The sequence below is a fragment of the Molossus molossus genome, unplaced genomic scaffold (assembly GCF_014108415.1).
Source record: "Molossus molossus isolate mMolMol1 unplaced genomic scaffold, mMolMol1.p scaffold_m16_p_14, whole genome shotgun sequence".
NCBI lineage: Eukaryota > Metazoa > Chordata > Mammalia > Chiroptera > Molossidae > Molossus > Molossus molossus.
This window is the reverse complement of record NW_023425349.1, coordinates 7636223-7655956: the sequence shown is the minus strand read 5'-3', so window position 1 is coordinate 7655956 and position 19734 is coordinate 7636223. Positions and strand designations below refer to the sequence as shown.

Below are 19734 nucleotides of genomic sequence, written 5' to 3'. Positions count from 1 at the left end.
CCCAGCTAGTGTCTTCCAAAGCTGCAGGAGCCAATTCTCCAAGCGCAAGCTCCCCCCCAACACACACACACACTTCCCCAGGCTGTTCACCCCAGTTCCAGGCCAGCATGGCCACACCACCCTAGCCAAGACAAGCCCTGATATCTGAGGTACCCTGTTTACCTCCTCTCACCTCCTCACAATTTAGATGGCACAGTGATCCCCAGCCTTACCCAGATAGGGCCGCTTCCCTCGGCCCCAGGGTAGTGCCCAAGGGCTCCGAGACCAATGCATTTGACTTGGGGAGGAGGTGAAGACGGTGGGGTGTGGTGGTTGTCACAAAGCTGGAAAGCGATGCAGTCAAGACTTGAACCCACCATCGGTAGCCCGCAAAGCTCCAGCCCCTCAGGCTCACTGCGACAGGCGCCACACATGACCTCCGGGAGACAGCAGTACCCCCTCTTGGTGGAGAGAGATCCGCGAGCTACGCGGACAGCGCGGTACAAGGCCTATTTAGCATCCAGGGTAGGCAAGGTACCCTTGCGCACCGGGAGTCGGGGGTCCGGCGCCCGCGGAGATGAAACGGAATGGGCGGGACCGCGGGCGTGGGCGGGGACAGATCGCGGGCGGGGCCTGGGGGCGGGGCTGAAGGCTGAGCCTGGTCCCCTGCTGAGTTGAGGAGAGCTGTCAGAGTGAACCCCGCAGTCTGGAGGCTGGGGTGTGCTGAAATGTGGAGGAGCAATGCTCCAGGAAGCCGACCCTTGGGGTGAGGGCGAGGGCCGCGCGTGATCGCCGTAGTGGAGGGGTAGGTGGGTGGGGCCTGGGTCAGTGCTGAGGGGCAAGGAGAGGGAAGGGTGGGGCTGAGGACCGGGTGGGTGTTTAATGCGTGGAGGCCGAGCAGAGGTTCGGAGAGCCAGCCCCGGGAACCGAGCGGGACCAGCGCGGGATGGGCGTGGCTAGAGAGCGGGGCGGGGATGGGGTGGGGCCTCGGCCCGTTGGAGGAGCACGGAGTGGGCTGGGTTGAGTTCGGGATGGTGGCCGGGCCAGGGCGGGGCCTAGACACCCCTGAGGGGCCAGGAGTGGGAGGGGCCGGTGCTCGGGGCGGGGTCTGGACCCGGCTGAGGGGCAAGGAGAGGGCGGGGCTGAAGTTCGGGGCGGGGCAGGGGCGGGGCCTGGGCCGGGCGGAGGCGTGCGGGGCGGGGCGTGGGCTGCGGCGCGTGAGCCGAGCGGCCCGCCGAGCCCCGCCGAAGCCCGAGCCCACCCGAGTGCGTCCGAGCCCGCGGTCCCCGCCCGGGGCGATGGAGCCGGAGCTTGGTGGGGAGGCCGCTGCGCTCCTGCGGCAGAAGAGGGCGGCGCTGCGGCGCAGGGGGTGCAGCTTCGAGAGCCCCAGGTACCGCGGCTGGGAGGGGTGCGGTCGGGAGGGGCGGAAGCGGGGTCGGCCAGGTCGGGGGGTGGTGGCGGTCGGAGGAAACCGAGGGCCGGGAGGCGGAGGCGCCGGGAGGGTCACGGGGGGCCTGAGGGTACCGGGCGAGGAGCCTGGGCGGAGCGCCTGCGGGGTGAGGGGGACTGGGCCGCCTGAGCGAGGTGCGGGAGGGGTTCGCCGCAGAGAAGAACCTGGCGAGCGTCGGGAATCCAGAGCAGAAGAGACCCCGCAAAGCGTCGGCTCTGTGGCAGGCCCCAGGCAAAGCCGTGGCTCGAGCGGATTTGGGGCGGAGAACGTGCCCCGCCCGCCTCTTGTAAATTGCTCAAGGACAAGGTCGGGAAATAGCCCTGCTATAGTCCAAGGAAGGTCTCCCTCTTCCCGGGAGCCGCTCTGCGCCGCCCCAGGACCCCGGCCAGCTGCAGCCTCCCCATCCCCGCTCCGCGGTCACGCACACCTGCTGCCTGACGGCCCCGCCCATCCTGGCGCGGCGAGGCCCCCAGCTGGTGGGGCCGGCTGTGCCCTCGGACCCGCCGACTCCTCCCCTCGGCCTGCGTGCCCTGCCCTCCGCCTGGCCCCCTTCCCCTGGCCTGGGGCACCCTCTTGAGACGCTGGATTCCTTCTCTGCCCTGGAACCTTGCCCCACAGACACGCCCTCACCCGCCGGGCTTGGCATCGCTCCCTCCGCTCTGCCAGACTCATTCCCTGCGAGAGCATTTTCTAACTTGGAGTGCCTTCTCCCGCTCCAACATCGCTAAAGTTGGCCCTGCCATTTTTCCAGCACCCCCCATCCCCGCACTTCTAGATGACTCCAGCAGCCTCCCCGCTAGACTTCCCGCCTTTAATCTTCCTCCTCTCCAATCCCCATCCTCGCTGGCCGCTGGAGGGGTCTTCCCAAAACTGTCAGCTGTGCCCCTCTGCTGCCTAAAGCTCCCCCACCCCATCTCCCACCTGCCACCGGAAGCTCTTCCTCTCCCACAGCAGTGATGGGGACTGGGGTAGGGGACAAGGAGAAAGAGAGGAGGAAGAACTCCGGTCCTCACCCAGGCCAGAAAAAGGGTTCAATTGCTGGGCTTAAAACCAGGATCCTTGGTGTGAGGTCCTTGTACAGCTTGCCTCACCCTTGGTGCTCCCCCAGTCCTGGATGAGAGTATAAGCACCATGAGAACAGAGACCTCTGCTCTGTCCCCTGAACCTGGTTCAGGCCAGGGCCGTCACAGACATTTCTGTCTGTCAAATGATTAAATGCCAGACCTGCTGGTAATTCTGCTCTTACACTGTGCTTTTTCTCATCTGTGTCTTTACTCACACCATGCTCCTTTCTCTGTTTAGAATAGTCTTTTCTTTACTTGTTGGATAATACCTCCTCCTCCCCCTTTGGGAAGACTTCCTGAACCCCAAGCTGAGCCCTGAGCTGTATCGACCATCTGTGTGTGTGTGTGTGTGTGTGTGTGTGTGTATACACACACACACACATATATATATCAACCTATGTGTATATAATGTCTCCCCCGCTAGACTGGGAGAACCAGACAAATACGGTCTCTGCTCTTCTGGAGAAAAAGTATACCAAGAGATGAGGCTGAAGAGGTGAGCCCAGAGTGGATCCAGACTGGATCCAGGCACGAGGGAGCATGCTTTCATCAGCTGTCCAACAGAACTTTCAAACCATTCTGTAACCTGTGCTTCCTGATACCACTGGCCACCTGTGGCTACTGAGAACTTGAAATATGCTAATGCAACTAAGAAACTGAATTTTGCATTTTATTTAACGTTAACTAATGTAAATTTAAGTAGCCACATATGACTAATGTTTACAGTATTGGACAGCACCAAATAGAAATTTCTTTCTTCCTCTGAATTCTCACCATTACCACCCCCTCCTTTGTCCTCATAACCTCCCACCTGAAGACTAAATGACTTCTTGGCCTCCAGAGGTCTTTTCTCCATTTAACACTCCATGATATTATCCAATAAACCTTAAAAACAATTATTACCACTTTTCTGGTGATAAAAATAATTTATGTTTATTGGAGGACAATTTATTTAACTCATCCTTTATTGTAATGCAGTTTATTGCCAGTTTTTCGCTTTTACTAAAGACACATCGAATCCATGTGCGTTAGCCTGTTTATGAAGATGTAATCACTTTCTTAAGATAAATTCATAGAAATGATGGGGATTATTGGATCCAAAAAAATGAACATTTGGCATAATGCAAATTGCCCACTAGAAAGTTGTACCAATCCACAGTTCTCCCAAGAACATATAAATGTGCCTGTTTTTACTCATCTCATGCTAGGAATTATTATTTAAAAATATTGGCCAAAGCTGTCTCTTGTTTTAATTTAAATGTCCTTGTTTAGGAGAGAGGTGAAACTTGTCTCATATTTTTTCATAATTTGTATTTTTTTTTAATGAAATATAGTACATTTTGTCCATTTTTCCTTTGGAATGTTAACTTTTTTCCTTATTGAATTGGAGCACTTTTTATTTGTTGAGGGAATTAAGTTTTTTAGTCAAATATGTAGCAGATATTTTTGCGGTTCATGATTTGCCTTTTAACTTTGTTTATGGTATTATTTGATAAAGTGTTTACTATCTCTTTTAAAATTTAGTCAGATGGATTTATTTCTCCTGTTTGTGCTTAGTTAGAAGAGACTTCTCTAACTTAAAACAAGTCAGTGTCCGTTCCTGTTGTTTTTGTTGTTTTTAAACAAAATCCCTGTTTAATCTGTTAATCAAAATTGTCTTACTTCATTTTGTTTGTTTGTTAATCCTCATCTGAGGATAATTTTTCATTGATTTTTAGATAGAGTAGAAGGGAGGGAGGGAGGGGGAGAGAGAGAGAGAAACATTGATGTGAGAGAGACACATCGATTGGTTGCCTCCCGCACAACCCCGGCCAGTCAGGGATGAATCTGCAACCCAGGTATGTGTCCTTGACTGGGAATCAAACCTGCGACCCCACAGTCTGCGGGTTGATGCTCTAACCACCGAACCAAACTGGCCAGGGCACCTGTGAAGCTTCTTAACCACACACATGTGTGGGTCCCTACCCCGGGCCTATTGTTCCAGGAAGTCTAGAGCGGTACTGGGGTGTGTGGATGCTCAGAAAGCTCTGTGGGTGATCCTGATGGGCAACAAGGGTGAGAACCTCTCCCCATTAGCGAGCGTGTTGCCAGATTAGCCTCCCTTACTCCAGAGTCCTCACTTCTCACTTCCTTTGGTATCAAGTTCAAATGCCACCACTTCATATTTAGGGCCTTCCAGGGTCTGCTTTAACCATATTGACTCAGTCATCTTGTGGACATCAGGAAAAAAGAGGCATTACTTTTAGGATGGACACTGTCTTTGCTAAATATTCCATGTCAACTCTGACAACTGGTGGGCAGACACAGCATAATGAAAGTAAAGGAGCAAGGAGTGGCCCAGATGTTAGGCGTCCAGGCAGGTAGCAGGGAGAAAGGCTGGCTGGGAAATCTGGAGGCCGCAGGGCAAGGCACTTGTCCTAGATGTGTGTGTCCTGATTTTGTCAGAAGGCATATCCGATAATGTTCAAGAACAAGGGCTTTGGAATGAGACAGACCTGGATTTGTGTTTCTGTCCTTTTTCTTGCTGTGTGTGCGGCCTTGGACAACTTGCTTAACCCCTCTGAGCCTTGGTTAACACGTTTGAAAAATGACAGTAACACCTGTCTCACAATGTTGATGTGAGCTTTAAATGAATTGATTTATACAAATTGCCCAAAATAGTATCTAGCACAAAGCATACTAAATAGTAACTTTTATGGACAAAGATGGTTAACATTTATATGACAGTTCTCCGCCTTTCCCTTGCCTTGTTAAAATTCTAGCTTTGTCCATTCCATTTTTCTTCCTTCTCTGCCCTCAGATCAAAGCCCTGCCTTGCTTTTTTGCAATTTTGAGCTGCAGATTTAGGAGGAAGAGAGGGATTGAGGAGGAGGATGGTAGGCACACAGGGCGCTAAACACTTTCAGGGGATGATTTAGAGGTGAGAGATACAGAAACATCTCCTTTGTATGAGAGAGGCCAATAGGTCTCCCTACTGTTTTTGTTGCTTTAAGACACATTTCAAAACATGGATTTGTTACCTTTTGTGACTTTGTGATGATCAGGAAATACAGTTAATGAACCTGAGTTACATTCAATTACTCTTCTCTAGCTGAACAGTGTCATTTTGGCTGCAGCACTTCATGGAGCTGACACGTGAACCACAGCATTAACAGGGATACATATTAGTAGGGTTGAATTTGCAAGGTAAATCCGAAAGATCAAAGATCTTGGCACTGAATGGAACTTGAGGCATCACTGAAATCAACCTGAAACGTTTTCCTGGGCTTCAGCTCCAGAGATTCACTGTGTCAGGGTGGGTCTGTGGATTGTGTTTCTAACAAGCTCACAAGTAACGCCAGTACTGCTGGCCTGGGATATACTTTGAAAACCACTCCATTAGGGTAATGCAGGAATCCCTTCTACCACAACCCTTGCAGCTGGTCATCCGACTTCTGTTTATTACGTCTAAGGGCAGGGAGCCCACTGCGTCACAAGGCAAGCCTTTTGATTGTTGGGAAGCTCTGTTATTTTCCCCTAATCACGAAGTCGAAGCTTACCTCATTATACTTGTCACTCGTCATTCACGATTCTACTTTTATCATCATTTGCAGTAGTAGTGCCTGTAGTCCTAAGTGAAAAGGGGAGGCTTGGATTTTGGGGTGCAGACTCAGTCAGATGGTTCTTACTCCTAGCTACCCAGTTGAAGTCACCACTGAACAGTTAGTTCTCCAGCCACAAGCAGGACCAGTAACTCATTGGCATTTTTTCTGATTGGTGCCTTTCCAGTTGCTAATTTAAAAAAATATATTATTAAAAGCTATGAATGACAAGCCAAGGAGAAGTATTGGTTCATGCAATTGGAACATCCCAGGGTAGACCGAGTTTTGGGAGAGGAGAGATCCGCTCAAATAATGTCATCAGGCGTCTTCTTCTCTGGGTTGGCTTGCTTTCTTTGTAAGGTCTTTCCTCATGGAGACAATGAAAGTGAACTATTCCAGGCTTACTTTCCACCACTGTATAATCCCAACAGAAAGATAGGGCCTCTTTCTCAGTGGTTTTAGAACATGTCTTAGGCTTGGCATTCATTGGACCTCTTGAGTTCTGTGCTCATCCCTGAACCAATCATTTTGGCCAGACAGGGGTAAAACATGCTAATTGGCTGGGCCTGAGTCATGTACCCAACCCAGAGATAGATCACTTCCATCCACAGAGACTAAGAGGTAGTGATTGTCCAAAGGAAAAAAAATCACAGTGCTATTAATCAGAAGGGAGGATGGATACTGGATTGGCAAAAAAAAAAAAAAAAAAAAATCATTATATCTGGGAAGCTTTCCAAAATACAGATACCCAGATGCTAATTGGGGTTTCCATATTGTTTTTAAGTTGTCATAAAAGACTACCTTAGCTGAGTGGTTAAATTATGCTTACTGTGTTTAGCCACAGTGGATGCGAAGCCCTACAGAGACAGAAGATTGTGAATTGCAAACGGAAAACAACATATTTTCTCCTTTCCCAAATATTGCTTCCTACATAGTGGCTTCCTCATTAGTAATGCTCATAACCCACGCCGTGTGAGAACAAACCTGATGCCAAGACAAATGCTTTGCTGTTCCTGAATATGGTTTTCCAGGCCAGATAGGGTCAGAAAAGAACAATTATCCCTTAGGCACTGGGTTGCCTTCTTTTCTTCTTCCTTCTGTTTCTCCTGACTCATAGATTCCTAGATTTTTTTTTTTCTTTAGTTTTTTTCCAGGAGACACATTTTTTTCCCAGGTAGTTTTGTAAACAAGTATTTTAATGTGCACTGTCTCCATAGTCTTTATTCTTCCACATTCTGTTGTTATTCTTTTTCTTTGTGTCAGGCCCGTAAGTATTTTAATCACAAATAAGTCTGCTGCTATCAGCTTTCTTTTGGAAAAATAGCAGACTTCCCGGGAAGAACTGTGGAGAGCTGTCTTGTATTGGGCTCACATAACAGGCTCCTAGGGCCAACAGAAGAAAATTAATTTTCATATGTCTGTTCTCCTATGAGAAGGAAAAAAAAAAAAAAAACCCATCTTTTATTATTCACTAAGAAGTTAAGTTAATATAAACCAGCTTCCTTTCTTGGAGGAAGACAATAGTCAAATTAGTTTTGCTTTGGAAGGTTAATATGAGAAATTATGTTTGGTGGTTTGGTTTCCAGAGCTGAAGATCTGAACAGAGATGGAGTCTGGCAAATAATGCTGTCAGAAAGGTATAAGGGATTTGGTTTATAGTGAGACTCACTGCTGGTCTTCCTAGAGTCGGGTGGGGGGGATCTAAAGCCGCCCGCAAGTGTGGAGATGTGGGAAAATATGAACCACACGTCTGGTCGTCTTCTAGAGCTGGGGTCAGTGTTCAAAATCATTAAGATAATTTACCTCTTTTTCTGTACTGTCTGAAATCTGGTGTGTAGTTTGCACTTACAGCACCTCAGTTCAGACTGGTCACATATTAAGGGCTCAATGGTCCAACGTGGTTGGTGGCTACCTTATTGGACAGTGCAGTTAGGGACCGTCAGGTAGGAAATGTTTGAAGAATGCGTCAAGGTCTTATTTTGTTCTTTTTTAATCCATTTAACCAGACTGGTGATAAGCAGTTTTTATTTTTTAGTTATATTTTTTGTTGTTGTTAATCCTCACCTGAGGGCATTTTTTCCCCTGATTTTTAGAGAGTGGAAGGGGGGAGAGAGGGAGAGGCAGGGGGAGGGAGGGAGGGAGAAACATCAATGTGAGAGACTCATCAATTGGCTGCCTCTTACATACGCCCTGACTGAGGCTGGGGATCAAATCTGCAACCTAGGTATGCGCCCTTGACTGGGTGTCGAACCTGTGACCCTTTGGTGTTCAGGCTGATGCTCCAACCACTGATCCACACTGGCCAGGGCTGTTTTGTTCTTTTTTTTTTTTTTTTTTTTTTTTTTTATCATCCTCACCCGAGGACATTTTTCCATTCTTTGTTCAGGTAGAATGGAAGGGAGAGAGAGGAACAGAGAGAGAGAGAAACATCGATGTGAAAGGGACACATCGAGTGGTCGCCACCCGCACGACCAACCAGGGCCGGGGACAAACTGCAACCGAGGTACGTGCCCTAAGCGGGAACCGAACCCGGGTCTCTCCGGACTGCAGGCCGACGCTCTAACCGCTGAGCCAAACCGGCCAGGGCTGTTTTGTTCTTTAATGGGACTGAATTACAGTGAAATAGGAAAAGGAAAAAAATATTGTGGTGGTGGGGGGGGAGGATAATAGGAATCTTTAGGAAAAGGGAATCAATCAATAAACGTTGTGAGTCGGGAAGAATGGCAATGATTTGATGAACTGTGCTTAACTGTTCATGGAGATCCCAAGTAAGATTTAGACTTTGAGATTTGAATGTGAAACCATGTGTCATGGATACATAAGGCCCTTAAAAATTTTTTTTATTTGGGGAAATTAGTCTTCATAAATAGTTAAAAAACAGAGAGGGAATGATTTTTCTGTCACATGCTAGGTCGAACAAAACAAAGGACTAAGAATTGGCCATTGGGTTCAGCGTCCTGTGGTCCTCGGGGGGCTGTTTCTTGGGAAGAGTGAGGATGGATCGTCTCCCTGCCTGGCTTCAAGAGCTAACGAAAGGACAGGAATTGGACACGGTGACTATCCGCAGCCCTGCAGGGGTGGAGGGGATGTGAGTTGAACATTTTGTTTGATTTGATTTTGTTTTGTTTTGTTTTGTTTTTTGCTTTTGTTTTAGAGAGAGATGTAGATCTGACAGGAGTGATCTAGTAAAGAGAAAAGATTTCAGTAGGGGAGGAGGTATTTTACTTGAAAAAGAGAACATTCACAGAGGATATAATAGCTGTCTTCCCACATTTGAAAAGGTGTCATGAAAAAGAAATTAGGCCCACTCCGTGTATGCCCCGGGCTGGACTTAGATCGCAGCGGGTGGGGGGATGATGAAACAGCGCGGACTCGGGACATGAGAGTGCGTCCCAGCAGTCGGTGCTCCCCAGCTAGGGTGGCTTTATCCAAGATGCAGTAGAAGTGTTATCACTGGAGATGGTAAAGCATCTGTGGTTAGACGGGCGCCTCTCGACTTTGTGGTTCCCAGCAGCCTTCCAGAGCTGCTGTCTCCGTGTTGGTGACGCGCTCGACAGGACCGAAGCAGCACGAAGCAGGGCCGCGGGAGCCGGGCGCAGTCACTACTCGCTGCAGCGGTGACCTGAGGGCACCCGCAGTGAGCGCGCTCTGTGGCTGCCCTTCAGCTCCTCCTGGCCCCGTGAGCAGAACTGCTCAGTGCTTTGACCAAGCTCTCTGTCACTCAAATGGCAGAATGCCTACGTATTCCTAGAAAAACAGCCTCTTTTCGTCGCCCCTGGAAGGCACACCATTGCACCCACCAGAAGGAAGCTGTGCCCTGCTCTGCACTCTGCCTAGGGTCACCTATACTGGCGAGCTCAGAATCCAATCTGACCGTCACCACCATTACTCTCAGTCAGTGGTCTGTTGCCTACCAGAATCCACGCTACCTCCTATAAGCAGACGAGATTTGATAGCACAGGGAGTTAAATGCTCACAAAGTTGTTGGCAGGGCTGGACAGCAGGCTGTCGTCAGCTCCCAGGGGCAGCTCCAAGCCCCCAGAGCCACTGCGCTCTGCGTGATCAGGAAGCCTGCTACTTCATAACCAGAAACTGACCAGTCCGGAAGCTGCTGCCGCCGCCGCCAGCCGCAGAGCCACACCCCCTCTCTGTCGCTGCTGCTGCAGGGGGCTGTGGGACCGAGAAGCTGCTGCCCCCAGAGCCGCAGCAGCCCTGCCGTGGCCTGCAGAAGCCCAGTGATGCCCTGGATCCTCTCTGGGTCTGCCTGGCTCCGTTCCAGATCAGCCTCCTGTGAGTGCATCCGATGTGTGGAACCTAAATGACGGCTTTACCTTGCAGTGGCAGAGGAGGTCAGGACGACTACGTGTCAGCTCTCCAACTTCTGCCCACTGCACTGCGGTCTGAGCAAGTCGGCCACGGTATCTGCCACAAACAGCATCTTTCTGCAATGTAGCAACAATGAATTAGACATGTTGATCCAAGCTGGTGGTGTACCAGGGAAGGCTCCTGTGCACTGGCGTGCTGCCGCAGACCTGGCTTGCCAGTCTCGGGGCTGCTTTTGTGGGCGAGGAGGTAGAAATGGAAAAACAAATTAAAACGACAATGAGGTATCACCTCGCACCTGTCAGAATGGCCGCCATCAACAAATCATCCAACAACAAGTGCTGGCAAGGGTGTGGAGAAAAGGGGACTCTAGTGCACTGCTGGTGGGAATGCAGACTGGTGCAGCCACTATGGAAAACACTATGGTGTTACCTCAGAAAATTAAAAGTTGAACTTCCATTTGACCCAGTGATCCCACTCCTAGGAATATACCCTAAGAAGCCTGAAACACCAATCAGAAAGAATATATGTACCCCCATATTCATAGAAGCACTATTTACAATAGCTAAGATCTGGAAACAGCCCAAGTGTCCATCAGTACACGAATGGATAAAAAAGCTGTGGTACATGTACACAATGGAGTACTATGCAGCTGTAAGAAAGAAAGATCTCTTATCCTTGGAGACAACATGGAGGGACCTGGAAAGTATTATCCTAAGTGAAACAAACCAAGCAGAGAAAGACAAATATCACATGATCTCACTTATTTGTAGAATATAATGAACATAACAGTCTGAGGAATAGGCTAGAAGTAGGGTACAGACTGACAGCCCTCAGAAGAGGGGGTGGTAGGGGGAGGGAAGAGATAAACCACAGAACCTATATGCATGTACACATAACCGACGGACATGGACAACAGAGCCGGGTACGAGGTGGGGGGATGGGGAGGAGGATGTCAATAGGGAAAAAAAAAAAAAAGAAACATCTATAATAAGAATAAATTTTTAAAACAAAATTTTTAAATAGCCCTGGCCGGTTTGGCTCAACGGTCAGAGTGTCGGCCTGTGGACCAGAGGGTCCTGGGTTCGGTTCTTGCTAAGGGCACGTACCTCATTTGCAGTTCGTCCCTGGCCCCGGATGGGGTCATGTGGGTGGCAACCACTCGATGTGTCTCTCTCACATCGATGTTTCTCTCTGTCTCTTCCCACCTCTCTCCCTCCAACTATATCTGAGGATAAATGCAAAAATGTCCTCAGGTGAGGGAAAAAAAAGAAAAGAAATGGAAAACCCAGCCTCCGGTGGGCACTTGAAGTGGACTTTCCAGCCATGAGTGACAGTGATTCCGCACTCTTAGCTCAGATGGGAGTTAGGACATAAATGCCTGACTCACTCTCTTTGGCCCGAGAGGAAAGTATCTTCCGAAGAGCTGGCAGCGGTGAGGATTTTCTGGAATCGTTGCTCTTGGTCAGGCCTGGGGTGGTGGTTTGCAGGTGGATCCTCTGCTCTGTGCACTTGTCAGTCCTCACAAAGCATCTGCCCGTCAGAAATTGGCAAAGAAATTGAGCAGGTCCCACAGTGAACTGCCTGAAGCCACCGTGACCTCATTCAGGAAAGGCCAGCACGGCCCGACAACAAACATGTACTGAGCACTTCTGAGCGCTAGGCACGGGGTACACGGAGAACAAGCAGACCGGGTTCCCGCTCCCGTGGGGCCGACAGCCCGGCGGCCAAGCACAGAGCGCGCCAGGAGAGAGCCGCGTCCCGAGGCCGACTTCGGCTGTGCCGAGTGCTGGGGAGGAGGAAGGGTACAGGACAAGGGATGACTCTGCGGAGGGGGCAGTTTAGATTTGGGGACAGAGGGATCTGTCTTCCCACTGCCCTCGCTGTGGCGGACTGTTGCTCCCGCGGCTGCTGAGCCAGCTCAGACCCCAAAAGCTGATCTTGGTTTGAAGATAGGCAAGCATGATGGTGCCCTTGGTTTAGGGGTGTTTTCAGCCAACCGTCCGAGCAATAATGTACAAGATCAAAAATGCAAGGGAGTGGGTCTGGCTCCCAAAGTGTCCCCTGTTCCTCGTGGCATTACGGCAGCAACTGGGCGACCAGTGCTGCCTGCACCTGGGAGGACCGGCCACATGGAAGGAGCCAGCACTGGACCCGGCGCCTGTTGTGCCACGTTGCCCCACTGGGGAGTCCACCCGCCAGCGTTTGCCGTGGCGCGTGTGCCACAGCTGTGGTTTTCCGTGGTCTGTTTCTCGCTGCATCGTTGGGCCTCCGTGGGCCTGGCCGTGCCACGGCGGCTGCCCGGCCCCCGTGGGAGCGCTGATGACCGCATGGCCATCAGCGGAGGGCTCCCTGTGAAGCAGGCCACCGTTCTCATGACTGCCCTCTGTTTAGACTCGCAGTACTAACACCCGAGGCACACTGAGGGCTCGGGGGTCAGAGCGGAAGAGGAGAAAACTAAACTGTGGCTTCTGCAGGCTGTCTCCAGTGTGATGAAAACCCCGCACATACAAGCACCTGCCCAAGAGACTCACTCCTGGACACCCCGGTTCCTCTCCTGAGGCCCCCTGCGCTCCCAGAAGGCACCTCAGCCCTGTGAGTCAGCCTTCTGCTGCCCCACTCCGGCACTGTTATCCTGGAGTCTTGTGAAGTCTGTCTTGTTTTGAGAGAGGCCTTGTTCTTTCATTTTCTTGAGAAAACAAAGCCGTGATATTGGTCATCTGACCCCTGCTAAAAATCTTCTGATCTGTCCTCTTCATCTGCCTTTGCAAAGCTTATTTCATGGAAACAGTGCCGTCTGGGTCTGTGTTTGCCTGTTAATAACATGGGTAGGTTCACCTTGGCCCCCTTCCCTTTATCTGAACAACAGCGAGCCTTCCCTTTCGGAGCTGGAGCCGAGCTCTAGTCCTGACCCGTCTCGGGAGGCAGGAAGGGTACAGGGGCCGTGGGAACGTGCCATCTGTTTTACTTTCTCCCCAGAGCATCTGCAGGGCCCTGTGCCTGTGGTGTGGGCGACCCCGTGGCAGGACTTCCCTTGAGTTTTCAGCTGCCCCCACCCCACTTCAGGGCAAACAAGTCCCTCCCAAGAGGGTCTGGGTTGGTGTGGTTTCCCCACTCATGGGCCTTCTTTCAGTGGATTCAAATATCCTTTGGGTTAATATCCTGTCGGTTTCCATGGGCTCTGAAGATAGCTCTTACTTCTCTTCTCCGCCTTTCTCAGATCGTGCCCCTCCATATTAGAGAGCTGGAGCACTGGGGGGAAAGGACGCAGAACAGCTCCTGCCCTGTCCTGCTCACGCTTCCAGAGCGCGTCCTCCAAAGCAGCCCGCGAGGCCTCGAGAACGTTCTCCTGGCTCCCCTCATGACATCAGAGGTAGAACCGGGTGTTCGCTGCCGTCTGTCCACACTTTGCTGTACCCACGTCTTCAGGGTTACGGCAGGGAGTCCGGCCATTCTCCTGTTTCAATAAATTTTCTCTGAACATTGGGCTATTTTTGTGTATCCCCTGGGTTCCAAGGAGTTGTGCCAACAGTCACTTACTCTGCCATCTTTCCAAGAAGTTCTTCAACTGCTGAGTATTTTAAATAGTGAGACAATAAAGATACAGTATGGCAGAAGATTAGAGGAAAGTACATTTTTTAAATGAGAGAGTTAAGGCTAGAAAAGATAACAGAAATGAGAAAAAGGATTAAAATGAACAGTGATGAGACAGAAACTAAACAGTTAGAAAATGAAGCTAAGAATTAGATGAAAGTATAAAAAATGAACCCAGAAACTAAGGGTAAAGTTATGGCACAGAGATAAAATTCAATAGTGAGAGAAGTTTAAAAGAACTGGCATTTAAGTGTTTTTAAACAAAATCTAAAGATTAAAGGGCTTGAAAATAACATGCTAAGATAAAGAAATAATCTTAGTAGTTCAAGATTAAAATAAACTAAAAGAGCCCTGGCATGTTTGGCTCAGCGGTTAGAGCGTTGGCCCGCGGACCAATGAGTCGCAGGTTCGATTCCAGTCAAGGGCACGTGTCTTGGTTGTGGTTCATCCCTGGCCCTGGTCAGGTCACACGGGAGGCAACCAGTTGATGTGATTCTATCACATCGATGTTTCTCTCTCTCTCTTTCTCTCCACCACCCCCAACTCCATCTGATGATAAATGGAAAAGTATTCTTGAGTGAGGAATAAAAAAAAAAAAAGAAAATATATATAAACTAAAAGAATGTAGGCTGTTCTTCATTCTTTTATGAAGAGGGGAGTGGAGTTGGGGAGGCTGGGTGAAAAGGTGAGGGAATTAAGCAAAAAAAAAAAAAAAAAGAGCCCTGGCCGGTTTGGCTCAGCGGTTAGAGCGTTGGCCTTCGGTCTGGAGAGACCCGGGTTCGGTTCCCGCTAAGGGCATGTACCTCGGTTGCAGTTTGTCCCCGGCCCTGGTTGGTCGTGCAGGTGGCAGCCACTCGACATGTCCCTTTCACATCGATGTTTCTCTCTCTCTCCCCCTCCCACTCCATCTGAACAAAAAATGGAAAAATGTCCTCAGGTGAGGATTAAAAAAAAAAGACAACAAACTCATAGACACAGATAACAGTATGGTGCCCTCCAGAGGGAAAGGGGGTGGGGGAGGAGGAGGAGGGTAAAGGGGGGATAAATGGTGATGGGAGGAGACTTGACTTGGGGTGGTGAACACATAATACAATATACAGATAATATATAACTGTACACCTGAAACCTATATAATTTTATTAACCAATGACAGCCCAATAAATTCAATAAATTTAAAAAAGAAGACATTATAAAGAGTCCCTTTTGACCAAAGTGCTATCTAAGGGTGCTGCTTATCTTTCCATTTCTGAGTCTGGGTTTTGTTTGCTTGTCTGTCTGCCGTCAGGGAAGGAGCGGGCAGGCTTCGGGGATGCGGTTCTCGGTTATCCCCACGGACAGTCCGGGTAGCGCCTCCGCCGGTGCCCGCTGCTGCGTGCTCTGTGCCATTCCTCCTGAGCTGGGGCCTTGGTCCTCGTCGTCTGCAGTGCTGTGGCCAGTGTGAGCCCCTTTTCATGGCTTTTCTTGGGCATTTGAATGGGAAATTAGGAGACACTCTGAGCTCCCCGAGCCTGGCACAGTGACGGTGAGGTCCCACTGGTCATCTCCAGGAGCACCATGGACGTAGCTGTCCCTTACTGGATGAATGTTGCCTTTTCCTAAGCAAGTCAGTGGTGGTTTCATGCTCGCTGTCCTTTTACCTGAGACCCCTAACTTGACGGTGTGGATGACCACTCGGTGCTGAGGGCCGTAGGATTTGGCGGCGCCTTCCTCCCCCTACGTGCGTGCGCAGTAAGGGCGTGATGCCTTCTGCTGGGACAGGGGTCTTGGGAGTGCCTTGGCTCCCCGCCCTGGCTTCCTAATGGCGCTGGCTCTGGGTCGTGGCACCAGCACGGGCCGCGCGTGGCCTGTCATTCTCCTTCTCTGTTCTCAAGGCCTCTTCCATCTCCTTCCTCCTCAGTACTGCACCGCAGCCTCCAGGCCCGCCGATGGATCCGCTGACAAAGGGGTCCTGTGGCGGGCAGGTGGCACAGACCCTGCTGTGGAAAGCAAAGTCGTCTCTCTCCTTTCGCATCCAGCCCCTTCAGACATGGCCAACAAAAGACCCTGAAGTAGAGTCCCAGGTCAACCTGTAAGTAAGTAAAAGAAACATCGTCTGTTTGGGCTCATGCTCCCTGTAACTTGAAATCCCTTAATGCTCAGGAAGAACATTACTTTTGGAATTTGGGTTGGGAGGTGTCACTTTTTTACTTAATGGTGTCTTATTTATTTATTTGGCAATATTCATTGAGCACCTGCTCATGTCAGCCATAGTGAGCAAAACAGAACCAGTTCCTGTGTTCAGGGGATTTACAGTTTATGGGACAAGATAGCCAACTATCAAATACTCACACAAATAAGTGCCGACTGCTTTGTGCTAAGTGCTGTGGAACGTGCTGCCTTGATTCAGTACACATTTACAGAACGCCTTCTGTGTGCCAGCAGCATACTAAAGATACAAGAGAATAAGAGATTTCTTTACCCTTGAATATCAAATAGTATCGGGGGGGGGGGAGGGATCCCACATTATTCAGAAGTGGTAATAATAACCGTACTATAGCTATTATGTTAACAGAGTCTAAGCCCCACGGGGTGGTGACTGTATTTTCCTGTTTACTCTCGAATCCTCAGGGTTTTGTATGGTGTGCAATATTTGTTGGCTGGATGAAGGAGTAAATGACTGAGAAAGGTAGTACAGGACAGGGTGCTTAGCTCTCCAGGGGAATCAAAGGCAACTAGATGCCACGATATGATCGACTTAAAACAAATGAGATACTTCATCAGTTCAATGCAACAAACACTTAGAGATGCTCGCTGTACCCAGTGCTTGTGTGCCGCGAATCCCTCGCCAGGGGCGTGATCAGAATCACCTGTGGGGCTTCAGAAACAACTGACGCCGGAAGCCCACCCCCAGAGATTCTGATTCAGTGGCTCTGGAGTGGCTAAAAGAGGACTCTTCTTAAGGAATTTACAGCTTTTCCAGGGAGACACAAGTAACTAAATAACTCCGGTGCTGCTAGAGAAGACATGTATCCACTGCCGCAGGAGTAAGACGGGAGGAAGGGGGAGCCGTCGGGCTTGCCAGGCAGAATGAGCATCCCAGGCAGGAAAGGGCAAAGAAGGCCGCTTAAAGCAGAGGAAACTGCAGAGCTAAGGCTGGGACTGGGGGGAGTATGTCCCAGCAGTGTGGACAGGCATTAAACCAGGGGCGGTCCACCCCAGCTGCACCTGAGCATCACCCCTCTGCAGAGCTAAGGCTGGGACTGGGGGCAGTATGTCCCAGCAGTGTGGACAGGCATTAAACCAGGGGCGGTCCACCCCAGCTGCACCTGAGCATCACCCCTCTGCAGAGCTAAGGCTGGGACTGGGGGCAGTATGTCCCAGCAGTGTGGATAGGCATTAAACCAGGGGCGGTCCACCCCAGCTGCACCTGAGCATCACCTCTCTGCAGAGCTAAGGCTGGGATTGGGGGCAGTATGTCCCAGCAGTGTGGACAGGCATTAAACCAGAGGCGGTCCACCCCAGCTGCACCTGAGCATCACCCCTCTGCAGAGCTAAGGCTGGGACTGGGGGCAGTATGTCCCAGCAGTGTGGATAGGCATTAAACCAGGGGCGGTCCACCCCAGCTGCACCCGAGCATCACCCCTCTGCAGAGCTAAGGCTGGGGTTGGGGGCAGTATGTCCCAGCAGTGTGGACAGGCATTAAACCAGGGGCGGTCCACCCCAGCTGCACCCGAGCATCACCCCTCTGCAGAGCTAAGGCTGGGGTTGGGGGCAGTATGTCCCAGCAGTGTGGACAGGCATTAAACCAGGGGCGGTCCACCCCAGCTGCACCTGAGCATCACCCCTCTGCAGAGCTAAGGCTGGGACTGGGGGGAGTATGTCCCAGCAGTGTGGACAGGCATTAAACCAGGGGCGGTCCACCCCAGCTGCACCTGAGCATCACCCCTCTGCAGAGCTAAGGCTGGGACAGGGGGCAGTATGTCCCAGCAGTGTGGACAGGCATTAAACCAGAGGCGGTCCACCCCAGCTGCACCTGAGCATCACCCCTCTGCAGAGCTAAGGCTGGGACTGGGGGCAGTATGTCCCAGCAGTGTGGACAGGCATTAAACCAGGGGCGGTCCACCCCAGCTGCACCTGAGCATCACTCCTCTGCAGAGCTAAGGCTGAGGTTGGGGGCAGTATGTCCCAGCAGTGTGGACAGGCATTAAACCAGGGGCGGTCCACCCCAGCTGCACCTGAGCATCACCCCTCTGCAGAGCTAAGGCTGGGGTTGGGGGCAGTATGTCCCAGCAGTGTGGACAGGCATTAAACCAGGGGCGGTCCACCCCAGCTGCACCTGAGCATCACCCCTCTGCAGAGCTAAGGCTGGGGTTGGGGGCAGTATGTCCCAGCAGTGTGGACAGGCATTAAACCAGGGGCGGTCCACCCCAGCTGCACCTGAGCATCACCCCTCTGCAGAGCTAAGGCTGGGACTGGGGGCAGTATGTCCCAGCAGTGTGGACAGGCATTAAACCAGGGGCGGTCCACCCCAGCTGCACCTGAGCATCACCCCTCTGCAGAGCTAAGGCTGGGACTGGGGGCAGTATGTCCCAGCAGTGTGGATAGGCATTAAACCAGGGGCGGTCCACCCCAGCTGCACCTGAGCATCACCCCTCTGCAGAGCTAAGGCTGGGGTTGGGGGGAGTATGTCCCAGCAGTGTGGATAGGCATTAAACCAGGGGCGGTCCACCCCAGCTGCACCTGAGCATCACCCCAGGAGCTTTACAAACGTAAGGAAGCTTGCACCGCCCCTCTAGGATCTCGAGGGCTAGGGTGGGACACAAATGCCACTAGTTTATAAAGCTCCCAGGTGCCCTGGCCGGTTTGGCTCAGCAGTTAGAGCATCGGCCCGTGGACCAGAGAGTCCCGGGTTCGGTTGCCGCTAAGGGCATGTGCCTCGGTTGCAGCTTGTCCCTGGCCCTGGTTGGGATCGTGTGGGTGGCAACTAATCCATGTGTCTCTCTCACATCGATGTTTCTCTCTCTCTCTCTCTCTCTCTCTCTTCCTTCTTCTCTCCTTCCTGCTCTATCTAAAGATAAATGCAAAAAATAAATATATAAATAAAAATAAAGCTCCCAGGAGATTCGCGTGTGCAGCCAATGTTGAGAAAGGCTGCTTTAAAAAGGTGACCTCACATAAATCGATACAGAGTAGTTATGGAACACCCTGTATGCCTAGCCAAGAGGTCGGAACTTTGGATCTGAGGCCATGGGGAGCCTCTGATAGCTTCCCCGATGTTGAGAGAGAATGCAGTTTGAAACAGACAGGGTCCCCAGAGGCCAGACACATTCTGGACTGCGAGCTGTGTGTGGACGCTTGGGGAGGCTGGGGAGGCCTGGAGGCTGGCTTTGCAGAGCCCCGCCATGCCTTCCGCAAGTGCCCCTTAGGTCCATCTGTGAGAACATGGGGATTGAATGCTTCCTTGATTTGACACTGAAATCTCAAATTTCAGTACTTAATTTTCTGAGCAAAATGCCTTCAGTTTTCCGGAGGCCACTGGTAACCAGAGTCCGGGGCAGTCCTGGCGCGCTGCAAGGGAGGGAAGGGACGCCAGGGCCCCGTGTAGCAAAGGTGGGGTAGGGAGAGGAGCTGCCTTCCCTCCCCCAGGCCCCCGGCGGGCTTACAGTCCTCGCAGCGGTCCGCGGCACCGCCTCTCCTCTAGACTACCAGCCGCAGGATGCATCGAGGGGTGACGAGGTCAAGGGGGCGGGAAGAACTGACGGCC

General features: G+C 51.3%; 1 protein-coding gene across 1 annotated transcript in view; it reads left to right on the top strand.

Moving 5' to 3' along the window:
- The first annotated feature begins 698 nt into the window (after positions 1-698).
- GARNL3 (GTPase activating Rap/RanGAP domain like 3) overlaps positions 699-19734 on the top strand; it is a 140580-nt gene continuing 121544 nt past the window's right edge. Inside the window, exons 1-2 of the mRNA XM_036260803.1 lie at positions 699-745; positions 15889-16059. Of these exons, the coding sequence (XP_036116696.1) occupies positions 708-745; positions 15889-16059 (209 nt within the window). The 5' untranslated portion in view covers positions 699-707. The remainder of the gene's footprint in view (positions 746-15888; positions 16060-19734) is intronic.